General features: G+C 51.8%; 4 protein-coding genes across 4 annotated transcripts; 2 read left to right on the top strand and 2 right to left on the bottom strand.

Annotated features, from left to right (window-relative positions):
- Positions 1 to 203: 203 nt before the first annotated feature.
- Positions 204 to 1439, top strand: IUM83_10623 (CCR4-NOT transcription complex subunit 1; the record flags this gene model as incomplete). The annotated part of the gene is made up of 1 exon (XM_067935136.1): positions 204 to 1439. One exon carries the CDS (start codon positions 204 to 206, stop codon positions 1437 to 1439), a length of 1236 nt encoding a protein of 411 aa, XP_067791594.1.
- A 946-nt stretch (positions 1440 to 2385) lies between these two features.
- Positions 2386 to 3558, top strand: IUM83_10622 (uncharacterized protein; the record flags this gene model as incomplete). Its single annotated transcript, XM_067935135.1, has 1 exon — positions 2386 to 3558. One exon carries the CDS (start codon positions 2386 to 2388, stop codon positions 3556 to 3558), a length of 1173 nt encoding a protein of 390 aa, XP_067791589.1.
- A 1673-nt stretch (positions 3559 to 5231) lies between these two features.
- Positions 5232 to 6126, bottom strand: IUM83_10621 (Actin-related protein 2/3 complex subunit 1; the record flags this gene model as incomplete). The annotated part of the gene is made up of 2 exons (XM_067935134.1): positions 5232 to 5254; positions 5328 to 6126. The coding sequence occupies 2 exons, from the start codon at positions 6124 to 6126 to the stop codon at positions 5232 to 5234; spliced, it is 822 nt and encodes a 273-aa protein (XP_067791532.1).
- A 1461-nt stretch (positions 6127 to 7587) lies between these two features.
- IUM83_10620 (ATP-binding Cassette (ABC) Superfamily) lies at positions 7588 to 8196 on the bottom strand (the record flags this gene model as incomplete). The annotated part of the gene is made up of 1 exon (XM_067935133.1): positions 7588 to 8196. The coding sequence occupies one exon, from the start codon at positions 8194 to 8196 to the stop codon at positions 7588 to 7590; it is 609 nt and encodes a 202-aa protein (XP_067791533.1).
- Between the last annotated feature and the right edge of the window lie 6267 nt (positions 8197 to 14463).

Here is a 14463-nt window from a genome sequence, read left to right as displayed (position 1 = left end):
TACATGTAATACACATCAGTAGTGCTAGACAATTACTGGAATCGTTTTGACAAGTTTCAGTGAAAATCACCGATTTATGGAAAATCCCCCTCACGGCACGGTGCAGTCAATTGTTACTAACGCAGCCGCTCAACAGCAGGCGACGGATCTGCCCGCAGTGCTGACAAACCGCCATTCTTAATAAGTCACAGTCCAGCACAACTATGGTCGCTTCTGAAGACGGCACAAAGACTGACGAGAAGAAGGCCTGGGTCGTGCTCCACGAGTGGGCCGACTCAACGACGCAGGCCTGGACTAAGCAAGCCAAGGCTGAGGTGAGACGGAAGACCCGGTGCCAGGACATGGCGCAGCAGCGAGTAGTGAAGAAGGGCGAGCTACTGCAGATGCGGCTTGAGCGACAGCTCCTGGAGCAGCAGGTCAAGCGCCAGCTAGCTGCCTTGAACCGCTCCAGTGTAGTTCAAGACAACTCTACGTCAAGCGAACGCAAACTCGGTGATGCAGTGCACCGCCTTGTCCTCGAGAGCGACACATTGCGCACCGAGAACACGGAGCTCCACGATAAGCTTCAACAGCACGAGCACTTCCAGTCTCTGGCCAACGAAAATGCGCTAGATGCCAGCATGGGATCAGAACACGAGTGCAGCTCTAATGGTGAGACGATTGACGAAGCCAGCAAAAAGTTACGAAGGAGGCCAACCCTAGTCAGTTCTGAGGACGGGTGGAGGGTGAGGTTCCCAAATGGGGAGCCATCCTTCCACTTTCATCCATTCACACTGTCTGAATACCAAGACGCGGTGGCATCCTGCACGGATCAAGTTGATCAGAGTATTCCTGTAACTGGGCGGCTGTTTGGGTGGACTGTGCATCGCGCCCCTCTCCTGCGAAATGCTGGTGACGACTCACTTCACGGCCGTATCAAGCTCGCTGCACGCGTATCGTGCTCACTGGACAAAGCGAACGCGGTGATTGAAGCGGGAAATCTCAATTCTTGGCCTCTTGTATTCGTGCCGCTGAACTGGAGCCGCGCCCAGCGGTCCAAGGTGAACACCCAAGTGCTTCAGTCTTTCGACGCGAACTCTCACGTCATGGTCCACAACATTCCTGGCCGCGTCCACACTCGCTATTTTGTGCTAGTCCAGCTTCGCACGGGAGTCGAATTGAACGGAAAGCGCTGGTTCGGATCGATCCTTGCGATCAAAGACTCACAAGCCAACGTCAGAAGCCGAGCCGCTGAAGAACCGCAGCCGAATGTCGAGTGGGTCAGCCAAGGAGGCATATGCACGAAGTTCTCTGAGGTGGATGAAACTACAATCGACGTCACCTGCGAAAGCTGGGCCCAGTTTGATTGCGAGCTGCACTCTCAGCAGTTCTTCACGCTCTGGATCGAGTTCGTGTGCGGCTGGTCGCGGGGGGTTATGCAGTCGAAGTTGCTCGAGTAAGGGAGCTGAAAGCGCTTTTGTACAGTATTCAAAGCGGTCCTAAAATGTAGAGCTTTACTAAAACGTATCGTTCTTATTGTTGACGATGATTCATCGAGCATGCTCATGTAGAGTGTCAGTTAGCATGGCTGGCAGTAACCTGATAAGGCTCACCGTAACGTGGAGGCGACGGTATGTAGTTCGTGCTATTCAATTTGAACTCCGGCCTGCGACCGGGCTCCTGCGCTGCAAGTTGTTCACCTAACCTTTGTTGCCCGCACGCTGTGCCGCACGCTGCCCGTTGTCGATCAAGGCAGTATCAGGGCATTTAGTTTTCGTTAATCCGCCTCCAAGCTAACTTGTTCTGAGCTTCAGCGCGTGTAGAGGGCTGGTCATTCTGACAAACATACGACTAGGTTATGGTGTTCAATGAAACGATAAGAGATTGTTCCTGTTCGAGCAATCAGTCGTTGGATTGCCTGACGTAGATGTACCAGTACATGTGAAACATGTGTGTACAGGGAGAGGATAGCGCGCGCGAGGGACTGAGCCGTGGGTGGAGTACATTAATAGTTGATTCCAATATGAGTTGATTTCGCGCAGCCAGCACGACAGCAACAGACGTGATTCCGGCGGAGCTTTGCTCTTGCTCTTTGCTCGAGTAATCCGGACACGCGCTGTATTTCACTGTCATCGTTGATCGCGTGAAAAATGTCTCTCCATCTGGCTAGCAGCCGTTCGATCCAGCACGTGGCCTAATTTAAGGCTTAAATTAAGCGGCATAAATTAGAGCAGGTGGATTACTACGTGTGATTCACCTGTGGTACCTGTAATCAGGGATTGATCTAGGGGTGTCAGTCTGAACTAAGGCAGCTAACGTCACAACTTGAGCTCTTGCGAGTGCCACAACTCTCCCCACACTGTCTTCCGCAGCACAATAACCTCACAATTGATCTACCAAGTAGCCATGTTGGCTGCGAGTTGCGCGGAGTTTGTCGACGTGGCCACACTCCTGATGGATGAAGACCTGATCCTCGATCCGAAGGAGCAGAAGCGCCGAGAGCACCGCATCGGGATGGTGGCGTTCCGCCGCAAGAGGAAGGCGAAGCAATCTGCTCTGCGTGAGGAACGATGTCGACTCGAGGACCAATTGAAGCAGATTGAGGCGACCGTGAGAGCTGCCGCTTCTCGCACCAGTGCCGCTGCGTGCGAGCCTCCGACGACGCAGGACAAATTGCACGAACTGGTGGTGGAGATCGATGCTCTTCGCCAGCAGAACGTCGCTATACAGAAGCACATCAAGGTGCACCGAGAGTTCCAGCAAGTTCTGGAGGATCTGGACTTCTCGCAGCAGGATGAGGAATTCATTCTTCCGGTGATTGACGAACTGTCGGGCTGGCGAGTCTCCTTCCCTGACGGAGAACCGTCCTTCCACTTCCACCCATTCACACGGCAAGATTTTGACAGCACTGTTGATTTGTGCAGCGTTGACGTCTCATCATCCCCTTGCGCTGTCAACCTGGCTAGAGAATTTCTAGGTTGGAATGTCTGCCATGCCACCGCGACTTCAGTGGAAAACAACGGGTCTCTCGTCGCCAAGGCGCGATTCACCAAGCGTATCCACTGCTCTGTCGAAATAGCTAATGAGGCAATGAGAAAAGAACGGAGAGACGAATGGCCAATTATCATCACCCCGATGAAGTGGGGAGGCTCCTCTTCGGGTCGCGCAACTACACTGGTACTTCAGCAATTCGACAACAACACTTCTGTGCTGGTGACCAACATCCATGGGCGAGTAAATCTCCGCTACATTTGCCTCGCTCATCGTCATCGGTGGAGAACGCCGGGTGTCGATGGCAAGCGGACAGTCACCTACACTATGGTGATCGCGGACTCAGAGGCCAACAAGCGGAGTCGCACAGCTGAGGCGAATGAAGACGAGGTGGAGTGGGTAACGGAGGGCGGAACCCAACTCACGATCACTGAGGTTGACGATGGTACGATTGACGTCGCGTATGATCACTGGGGGGTCTGCCAAGGAAATCTGCACGCGCAGTATCTGTTCGTACAGTGGGCTCACTACGCTCTCTGCTGGGAGCAAATGGTCGTACCGTCAAGGTTGCTATCTGAGCAAGCATAAGGAAATATTGTGAAAACTGGCGATTTTGTCACTCCGTATAGCTCTGTAAATCAGGGCTGTGAGCAAAAATGATACGTGGTAATTTGAACTGAATAGGAAGTTAATGTGGGTACTAATCTGAGTCAGTCGGCTTAAATAGGAATTGGGAACTGGGCTCTAAAGCCATCTTGTCAGAACAGCGGTGAGGGGGAGAGACAGCGGAGACACGATGTATGCCGCAGAATTTCGATGGAGAGCTGTGGTTAAATCCACCCAGCCCTGCTGAGTGGCGCCTTGACTTGGCTTAGCGTCGAGATTAGTATCAGGGCGCAACGTTCTACTATCGAAAGCAATACGATGCGCTCTTCCGCTCTCGCGTAGAGGTCATCAAAGCTGCCCTCTGGGTCGAAGCGAAATTCCGCGTCCTCGACACGGACGCTGGTTCTGCTCGTCCTGTTGATTCCTCCTATTTTGACTGATATATTGGCTAGTGTTTGCATAGCCGCTTGCTCGGTGGATTTATTTGTGCGGACTTCCTCGGAATGCCGAGGTTGGAGCTGACATTTAAGCCTATTTAGAGACCAAATCGATTACGGCTCTAAAATAGCTTTGACGCGATGCTGCATAAGACCGATTATAATTAGGGATACCCAATTCTAAATAAGGGATGGATCGAAATAAATAAGGGTTCCCGTCTCTAAATAAGGCACTAAATCAGCCGATTTACTATCCGATTAGACATTCTGAGTGCTTTTCACAATATTTGTAATTATATACGTGCATGAGTTGAAAAGAATTTGTGATAACGAGTGAATTAAGCGGCGCACAAAACAGAGTAACAATTCGATCAGGACGATTTCACCGGTTTTGGATCGAACATTCACTGCTCCCTGATGCACGAGCAGCGATCGCGTGAAGCGCTTATACTTCCACGCAGACAATGGTGGTGATAGTTTTCGAGCTAATGTACCGTATCTACTTCTGCTCGATGAAACAGAACATATCTTGCGATACTGACTTCAAAATAAAACGAAAACCATCAAATGGATATGAAGATTAAACGAAATTGATCGTTAAACAATAGAGCACAACAGTGACAGCGCTTCCAGCTCATGAGGTTTTAAGCCAGCCCTTTTTTCTGACAGCCCTTAGAGAAAGAAAATGAATTTATAATTTATCTACAGCCTCAATTTTGAAGGCTAAAACGATGGTCACTGCGTCTCGCGTACGATATCACTGTGCGTATATTTGCTGTATTTGTCAAATATCCACCCCACTACTCACAATAACCATTGCGTTTGACCTATTCGGACCCTAGCTTTATATGAACTACACGTGAGAAAAGCTCCAGCGCATATGTAGTCCTACAAGAGATTTCCATCACATCGCAAGCAGTTTTGACGGTGTAACAAGCTGTTCCCAGCGTAATGCCTCATGACCCCATTCCACTAGCAGGTGGTGCGCGTGAAGCTCGTTCTTACAACCACTGCAGTTGTCGTACGTTGCTTCCAGTGTCGAATCATCAATTTGTTTGAGCGTCATGTATGATGCTCCCTCGCATATCCAGAGCACCTTGTCTCGCGAACCCTCAGCCTCACGACTTCGCTTATTGGGCTTCGAGTCGGGGACGACCATCGCAAAGGTTAAAGCGCGTCTCGCAGCTTCATCTACTGTGCTTCGGCGGTGAATCAACATCAGGTGCCGCAAATGACGTCCACTGGATTGCGAGGGAGAGTTTGAGACGATAATGACAGTGTCGTCATTGATCTCCTGGAGCTTTAGTGACGTACAGGTAGCTCTGTGTACTCGTGCATACAGCTCTGGAGTAGTCAGCACAGACCACGACTCCGCTTCCAGCTTGCTCATCGTGGCACCCGCCGCTCCGGCAACACACTGGATCCTCTTGGTAAACTTCACGCGCGTCTCCATCCACTTCAAGTTGTCATGGAAAGCCAACGGAGTCCTCTCGACGCTCCAGCCTAAGAGTGTCCCCACTTGCGTAAATCCCCCGCAGCCCATCAATTCCTCTCCGTTCATCCGACCGTCGTACGTCTGCACAATTGCATCGCACTCGGTCTCCGAGAACGGGTAGTAGTGGAACGATGGCTCTCCATTGGCGAAGTTCACGCGCCATCCCGCTCCACCGAGAACACTGCCAGCACAAACCTGGGCGAGACGGTCACTCTCGGCGTAAACTACTCCCTGCAGCTGGACATAGCCTGCAACAGCACCTTGCAGCGTCGCGTTCTCGACCCGCAAAGCTTCTGCCTGGAGTACCAGCTCTCGAACTTGATTCTGTAGAATTGCCACTTCATTATTGTCGGCACCCAAAGGCAGCCTTGTCCTTGCGGTGCATTTTGCTGCCTCATTTTTCCACTCAGCGACGTGTCGCTCGATGTTCCGCTGCAAACTGCGGTGCTCTGCTCGTAGTTCGGACCCCTGAATTTTCTTTCGCTGCCGGTACTGCACCATCTCTTCCCGATGCACGCGTTGCTTGCGTTTCTTCTTGTCCTCGACCACTTCGTCCGCCAGTTTCCATTCACGGCGTGAGCTTTTCGACCCTTTCTTGGGCACCACCGCAACAATCATGATGGGCTGGACGGCTGCTTGAATAATGAACACCTAGGGCTGTACATGTAACGAGTTGGAATGTTGACGCGGCTCTGTCACCCAGCTAGCGTTTAACGGGGAAATGACAGATTCGAGCACTATTCCGTAAAAAATCCAAATTGTGCGTGCCAAATGACCAAATCAGGCACAATTTGTGCCGCACAAACAATTTATGGTGCTGAGAGAATTAACAGCTCAGTCACGGTATGGCTGGTCAGGCAACAACAAAACCCGTAGCCAAGGCCGCCGCGAAAGAGGACCACGCGCCTGCTGCATGAGGAGCACCAGGGGATCGTCGTGTAGGTGCAGGTGTTGGTAAAGCCGGAGTCGCCGCAGTGGGCGATAGAGTAGTCGTAGAGTCCGGCATGGAGGAGAAACATGGTGGAGGTGGTGACCGCGGAGGAGGAGGGCGACCGAGGGAGAAACGGATTCTAGTGCAAGCGAAGCAGCTACCGGCAAGGCTCCGAAGGAAGCACACAAATGCGGACGCTGCGGAATACTTGGTCATAACGAACGTGTGTTGTGTGGTGTGGCACTCAGTACTGTGACTTACCAGTAGTAGCTGTTACTTCTCTTAGTACTAATACCATAAATTGTTTGAGCTCGATTCTGTCATTTGCCGCACAATTTGGATTTTGTTATACGGGACAGAGCCCGACCCTGTCAGTGACTGACTCAGTCCCCCAGCGGTTGAATGATGTCATGGCTTCCAATGCTCAAGAGAAGAAGTATCAGTTAGCATATTAATAGCTTTTAGCATTATAAAATCTAAAACTGAAGTAGTCTGAATGGCGCAACGAGCCGCTCCCAACGTGTTACCATGTGTCCGAACATGAGGAAATGGCTCTTCGAGTGGAGTTCGCTTTTGCAACAAGCCCAGTAATTGAATTGCACGTCCACGACTCCAATGCTCACCTCAGTGATAGTCAAGAAAGCCCCTCCTTCCTGGACCCACTGAACATTTTTATGGCAAGTAGGTTCAGCGCTGCGGCTGCGTGCATTGGCCTCGGAGTTGGCGATCGCAAACGAGTACTTCAGCACGCGCTTGCCGTTCTCTTCCTCCCACTTCGAGCACTGCACTAAGCCCAGATAGCGATAACACACCTCGCCGGGGTAGTTGCGCACAATAACGCGTGAATTTTCATCGAACTGCTGCAGAGTCTGGAGAGCGATGTCCCCTGTCCGACCAAGATTCCTCGCAGACAACAAGATGGGCCATTCGTTCGAGCCGTCAGGTCTGCACATGGCCTTCTGGATCTGCTCAATGGAGCTCTGTGTCCTCTTGGAGTATCGAGCCCACCCCAGCAGCAAGTTGGAATTTCGGTTCGCAATAAGGGGCGCATGGAGCACTTCCCAGCCGAGAAACATCCCTGCAAAACTCAAGTTCCCACTATCGTGAACGAACCTCTGCTCCTGGAAACTGAGGGTCTGGTCAAACTCTTAGCGGGAGAACGGGTGAAAGAAGAAGGGCGGTTCTCCTCCGGTAAATTCGACGTGACGACCAGCTTCCCCTTCCACTGGTGTCCACAGTGACTCGATGCGACGCACAGTAAAGCTTCCAACGTTGCTCTTGCAATTCGACAAGCAGTTTGCAGGGCTAACACGCGGTACCAGCGTCTCGCTGGAGCTTTGGATGATCTGCTGGAACTTGAGGTGCTTTGCGATCTCCTGTTGCAGCTCAATGCTCTCTTGGCGAAGCATTTCGCGCTCGAGCACCAGCCGCTGCAGCTCGTTCTGGACTAGCGATGCACCACAGACTCCTGCCCGCCGCAGCGCGTCAATGCGGTCCTCGAGCTCACGGTCGAGTCGCTTGTGTTCGTTTTGCATCATGTGGAGCTCGGTCGTCTTCCGACTGCGGAAGCGAGCCATCCGCTTCGAGTGCAGCTCCATCTTGCGTTGCGCCTTGAGATCTTCGGGCCACTTCCGCACTGACGCCCGGGTAGGACTCGTGTCGAGCATGAAGCTTAAGAAACTCGTGTCTTCTTCGTTGAGTCCACCAGAAGCTTCACGCGGGAGCTTTGAGCACGGAGGCATTGTAGTGGAGACCATGGGGTCACGTCAGAATTGAAAGTGTGCTCCGTTGTCGAACACGAGATACAGTACATGTCCAGACCGGTTTGTTTTGTTTACAGGTCAGAGTGCGAGATTTTGCAAGCGTAACCCACCGTCTGGGCCACAAATTCTGACAAAGGCGCGGGAAAGATGCGGGTTGTGGGCTCAGTCAGCGTGAGTGGATCGAGATCAGGGGGTGCGCGCTGTGGAGCGCAAAGTCTGGTGCTGTAGAGCCAGCCTCGACTTCTCGCGCATCTTATCACGAGCTGTACAGTACCAGTTGGACACCATTTCTCAGCACAGAAGAGGCTGGTGCTCACGCTTCGCACCGAAGTTGCCTGGGCCAGGGAACTTCAGGGATTCTGGCGGACAAATACAAGCCGCAACGCTGCGCGAAAGAGGAGTCCCAGACACGGTAAAATGATGCTTAGGTTATACATGTAGGCGTAGATTAGTTGCCAGAGGCTTCATTTGACGTTCATGCTATATTGCGACTTACCTCGTGAGGGCAGATTGATGCACATGCTTACGGCGAAAGCACGGGTGTTACAGTACATGTACAAATACATTTTGTTGAGGTTAGGGCTCGTCACACAGCCCTAGCCAAAGTACCGTGTGGACAGTGTTGGATAAAGCCGCGGCTTTATTTTCGGCTTTTCGGCTTTATCGATTTTTTAGCCGATCGGCTTTATAATTTAGCCGCGGCTTTATCGATAAAGCCGCGGCTTTATTTGTGGGGCAAGTGGCGGCCAATATCCGGACATTACCGGACAAATCGTACCTAATTGGGCTGTCGGAGCTGGCTGTGGAAACTCCAGCCGTCGAAACACTATCACTGACGTCATCCCCCCGATGTCGGGTCCTCGCCACATTGGGTCTGGGTATAGGCCGCAGGGCGCTGCGCATCAACGCTTCGTGAAGAGTAACACATTCAAAGGGAGGAGGGGCAACCTTGCGCAGTGTGACTGCCTCAAGGAAGTACTCACAACGCTTGAGGTGGCTCACATAGTTGGTATCTCGCCCTATGACGATCTTGGGCGCGGGTGCAGGATCAGATCTTTGTTCGTCGCCGTAAGCTGCATGACAATGCTTGCACCAAAGCTGGAGCCTGTCGCCCTTCTTCGGTAAGCCCGTCTCAATGAACTGCTGCCGCTCGTAGCCCTGGAGGCGCCCCATCGTGCCAGGGTAGGCTTGTTGTATGAGTAGGCTGGCTGTATACTGATTTGGACGGGAACTTGAGGGGGGGGGGGGGGTTGTGTTCTGGTGCTCACCTGAGCAGGAACTTTCCGAAACACAAACCCCACACAAATTAGCCGAGTATACAAGTAGGTATAGCCTCTCGTATACCGTTGTATAGCCAATCTCGCGGAGTTATCTTCGGCTTTATAGGGTCGGCTCTATTCGGCTTTTTGAATTTGCTTGCGGCTTTATCTAGCAAATCGCGACAGAGCCCTGGACGAAATAAAGCCGCAAGAGTGCGGCTTTATCCACACTGGTGTGGACCCTTTATTCTAATACTGAAAGGACACGCGCTGTACAGTGACTCTAAACTTTGATATTCAACGTGTAGGCACGATATTTATCTGTGTTTTAGGCAACCACATACTTCTCTCGAGTGAGCAGCGAGACTAGCTCAACTTACTTAACCTCACTCCTCTTTTTACCGTCTCTTCTACTAGTCCTTCTCTCAAGCGGTAGAGCCTGCTACATTAACACATTTAACTCAGTACATGGATTAGGCATGAGCAAATCCCATTTGGATCTGCTCGTTCTCTGCGAGCGTGACGCAGCTCCAAATTAGGCGGTGATGCTTGCGTCAACAATGTATCAGTTTCCATAGGAGGATTGGTAACGGCAGCTGGGAGCTGGTGGCTGATGGTGAATCACTCACTAGGTGATCAGAACGACATATTACGCAAGTTGTTGATGCTCGAACCGAGGTCCCTCAACCTGACTACCGTACCGGTAAACCGAAATGAACTCATGTCGGATTGTGCCATTGTCGATTTTCCTGTGGCCACTCAACGTTGATCGCGTCAATCGCACGTCATGCAGACTCTAAGCGTTCCCGTTCACGTCAGCGCCGACGTTCCTTCCGGTAGCGGCCCGTCTACCTCGACTGAACTCGAAGAATGGGCCGCCGAGACAACATCAGCGTGGATGAAAGAGGTCAAGACAGAATGGAAGCAACTGCAGCGACGAGAAACTCTGGTGCGCTTTCGAGCTAACAAGAAGCAGCGATCTGCTCACATGCGGTGCGAGCGCGATCGATTGGAACGCGAGGTGAAGCGACGTCTTGCTGCTTTGCATACGACTTCTGTTCAAGATCCCGACGAAAATGGAGGCAGTACTAGTGTTGCAGTATGTCGCTTGGCGCTGGAGAGCGAGGCGCTTCGCACCGAGAACGTCGAATTGCACCAGAAACTCCAGCAGCTCAAGCGACTATGGTCTCTCGTACAAGAAGGCTTGGTGGGGGTCAATGCCAGCCCGATGAAGCATTCGACCGATGTGAACCTTTACAAAGCGAGCAAGGCTTCAGTATGGGTTTCATGCCGACCAGAGAATGAGCCTGGGTGGCGTGTTCATTTTCCCAACGGTGAGCCTTCGTTCTACTTCTACCCGCTTACGCGGCAAGAGTTCGATGCGATTTACAAGGCTTCACTAGACATGTTTGCACGAATGCCCCAGCTGTCGCACCCAGTCGGAACACTCTTCGGCTGGACCGTGTACCAGGCTCCGCTCACAAGAAGCCCGCTAGACAACAGGCTGGTCGCCCACACGAAACTTAGCATGCGAGTGGGCTTCTCCCTGGAAGAAGTGGATGCACTGGTGGTCAAGTCGGGCCTGACGTGGCTGCCACTAATCGTTGTACCGCCAGGATGGAGCGATAAGCAGCGTGATGCCGTTTCGGTTGAAGTCCTTCAGGAGTTCGAGAAGCATGTGTACATTATGGTCTGCAATATTCCAGGCAAGGTACATCTGCGCTATCTGCAGCTTATACGGCGGCAGCCACAAAGACCGCAAAATGGCAAGCGCTCCGTTACATTCTTGATGGCCGTTGCCAACTCGAACGCCAATGCCCGAGCGCGAGCAGCAGAAGAACCGCAGCGGGATGTTGCCTGGGTCCTTGGCGGCTCCAACCTACTGATCGTCACAGAAGTGGATGACAATACTACCGAGATCACGTTTCAATTTCAAGCGATAGCTCGGGATGAACTTCATGCTCGACAACTGCTCACCTATTGGGCCCAGTTTGTTTGTCGCTGGTCTGGAAGAATCGTTCCACCCCGGTTGATTGAGTCGGAAAGCACTCGTTCCAGGTAGAGCGCGCGAAAAAAAATGAATACATCTATGGTGCGATAGTCTTTTGAAAGTCAAGCCGACGAAAACAGCACAGCAAGGCTGCAAACGAGCTAGTAGAAACGTAGTTTTTATTCGTTTTATACTCAGTGGCTAATCTTCGCTAGTGAATTCTTGGTTGTCACCGCCGCCTACGTGCGGTTTGCTTCGACGTAAAGCGCGTTTCGATTTTCGGTCATTTCTTCATTGTTGTGGATGAAGCTTCTAGTCGAGAAAATGGGCTCGGGTGCGGCGTCTTGAAGAGACTAAAGCAGAATGCTTCGCCTTCCTCTTGCGGCGGAACGCCATCATGTCAATACAGTGCTCTCGATGCGTCTGCTCCTTTGCATCGAGCACCACTCCTTCTAGAGCTGCGTTCACTAGGAACTTGGTCATTTGCACGAATCTCACTGCATTTGCTGTTATCATGCTCCTTGTGGTAGCGTGCTATGGTGGTTTTACTACTTGCAAGGGCTCACACCAAATCGCCAAAAGACCCCACCCACTCTCAACTTGTTTTCTGGATCACAAGCAGGTGTAGCGATGTCGGTATAGGCCATACTGGTTGGGATATCCATACCGTATGGCTACACTGTATCCTTAGTTTTTCACACTGACACAACCCCACAGTCATGTACAGCGGCTGATGACGTGAGTAAGCCTTCACGCGAACAAAGATGACGGAGAGGGACGAGACCTCAAGTAAGGTCACCTCAGCAATCGTTTTCCAGTGATACCTAAATAACCGGAGCTGGTAGCGTTGAGCTCACGTCATCAACGTTTACGGGTGGTCTCAGCACATGGAACACTTCCAACAATGAACAAGGGACGTAGCATGGCACCGCCACGACAATAGAGCAAGGCGCTCTGGTGCCTCCCAAGATAACCAAGAAAGAGTGGAAGAGCAGGCAGTACAGTGTCAAGATGGTGGCGTTCCGAGCGAAGAAGGCGGAGCTCTAACAGTTGCGCAACGAGCTTCACTACTGGAGCACACGTCGAAGCTGAAGATGACGGCCATACCGATTGAACTCTTCTGGACGGAGGCGGTCCCACGCACGAGAAACTGACACTACTTTAGGAAGCGATAGTCGTTGACCACAAGACGAAGTTCTGCGAGGACATCATTCGCCACCACGCCTTCCAGCAGTGGATTCTCCATCTTCAACAGCGCCGAGCTATTGAGAAGAAACCCTTACCCCCAACTAACGGGTGGTGGGTCCGTTTTCCGAATGACGTTCTTCTGTTCTACTTCGAGCGTTAGCAGAAGTCGAGGCTGTGTGGTGTCGTCGCGAAACGAAGACACGACGTGGGGAGTCGGGTAGTATGGCAAGGACTTGAAAACTGACAGTTACTGCTCTCAAGTCCGCGATGAGTCTTCCGATAGCATAAGCCGAAATTGGGTGTGACAGCAACATTAACATTGCAGCAGACATGTTTGCCCCCAAGCTGACCGTCCCAGTTATTCAGAAAGTTTTGCACGAATAAATAAAGGTATCCGTCTGTGACATATTTCCGGCCGTTTTATAGATGTATTTCCATGCAAACCAATGCTATATTCAGGGACGATTTTTACACCGACCTAACAGTTGCTCCTATTTAGGTATATATCTCTGTTCCAGCATAACCATCGGGTGGTGAGTCAGTACCTAATGTGGCCAACGACTGGGTGATTGCGTGAGTTTTCTTTCAGACCTTCACGCAAGCACTGATGGCCCACTACTTCTACTCAAGTGGTGTAAACTCGTCTTGTACATGTATCAGTCAGCAATTTCGAGCAGTCTGCTCACGCCACCTAGACCGCCAGTGCCAAGACCAAAAATGACAAACGCTTACAGTAATGGCGATAATGAGAGAGCGACGTGGACAGAAGAAGACAGGTCTAAGACTGCTGGTGAGTCCAAGACGGAGTGGAGGCGCAAACGACACAGTATCAAGATGGTGGAATTCCGAGCGAAGAAGAAGGAAGGAACTCCGACGGCTGCGAAACGAGCACCGCTTCCTCGAACGCCTGTCAAGCCAAAAGATGGAATTCTTGTTAGAGGAAGAGGTCCGTCCACTTCGTTTGCAAATGAAAGACAAGTTGAGGGAAGCGATGCTCGCTGCAGAATCGCTGCGCAAGATGAAGATAAAGCTCTGCGAAGATATCCAGCGCTACCAAAAGTTCCAGCGATGTCTGAACAATGCGCAACAAGCCATAACAACGGAGGAAAAGCCAATACTCCCAGTCGAAGGGTGGTGGGTCCGTTTTCCTGATGGAGCCCCGCCATTCTTCTTCGCCCCTTTGGCGCCTGAGGAAATTGCAGCGGAGGCAAACCCGCTTGGGCCTGAGTTCGTGCCGGACTTGTCCGCTGCATCGATGGTTGGAACGTTAGTCGGTTGGAATCTCTATCGTGAGTTGAGTCCCAGAGGTGCAACGGGAGGTCTGCAGCGCATGCGTCTAACCAAGCGTCTCAATTGCTCGATCAACACGGGTCTCTGGGTAGCCAAAGAATATGAGCGACAATTGCGTCCTGTGCTGGTGGCAGCCCGCAGCTCGGACTGGACTCGGAACGATGAAGTATTCACTCAAACTTTACAAGAAATTGATTCAGGCACACGCGTCATGGTGCATGCCATCTCGGGTGCAGTCAGTGTCCACTATCTTTTTCTGGATCGGACTGTGGAGTGGAAGCTACCAGATGGAAGGCGCAAGATAGGCTACTGCATGAAGATTATCGACTCAAAAGCTGGTAGGCTTTGTCGCGACGCTGAAGGGCCCCGGGAAGATTTTCACTGGGTCAATGAGGGCTGGGCTCGCTTTATGGTGACAGAGGTCCATGACAACGCCATCGACGTCGTGTATGAGCACTGCGCTGCTTACCAGAGCGAGTCCGAGACGACAGAGCTCATAACTCACTGGGCACGATTCATCTTGTTGTAGGAAGG

Source organism: Phytophthora cinnamomi (genome assembly GCF_018691715.1).
Source record: "Phytophthora cinnamomi strain GKB4 chromosome Unknown Contig39, whole genome shotgun sequence".
NCBI classification, from domain to species: Eukaryota; Oomycota; class Peronosporomycetes; order Peronosporales; family Peronosporaceae; genus Phytophthora; species Phytophthora cinnamomi.
The sequence above is the reverse complement of the archived record's forward strand: the minus strand, read 5'-3'. Positions and strand labels throughout refer to the sequence as shown.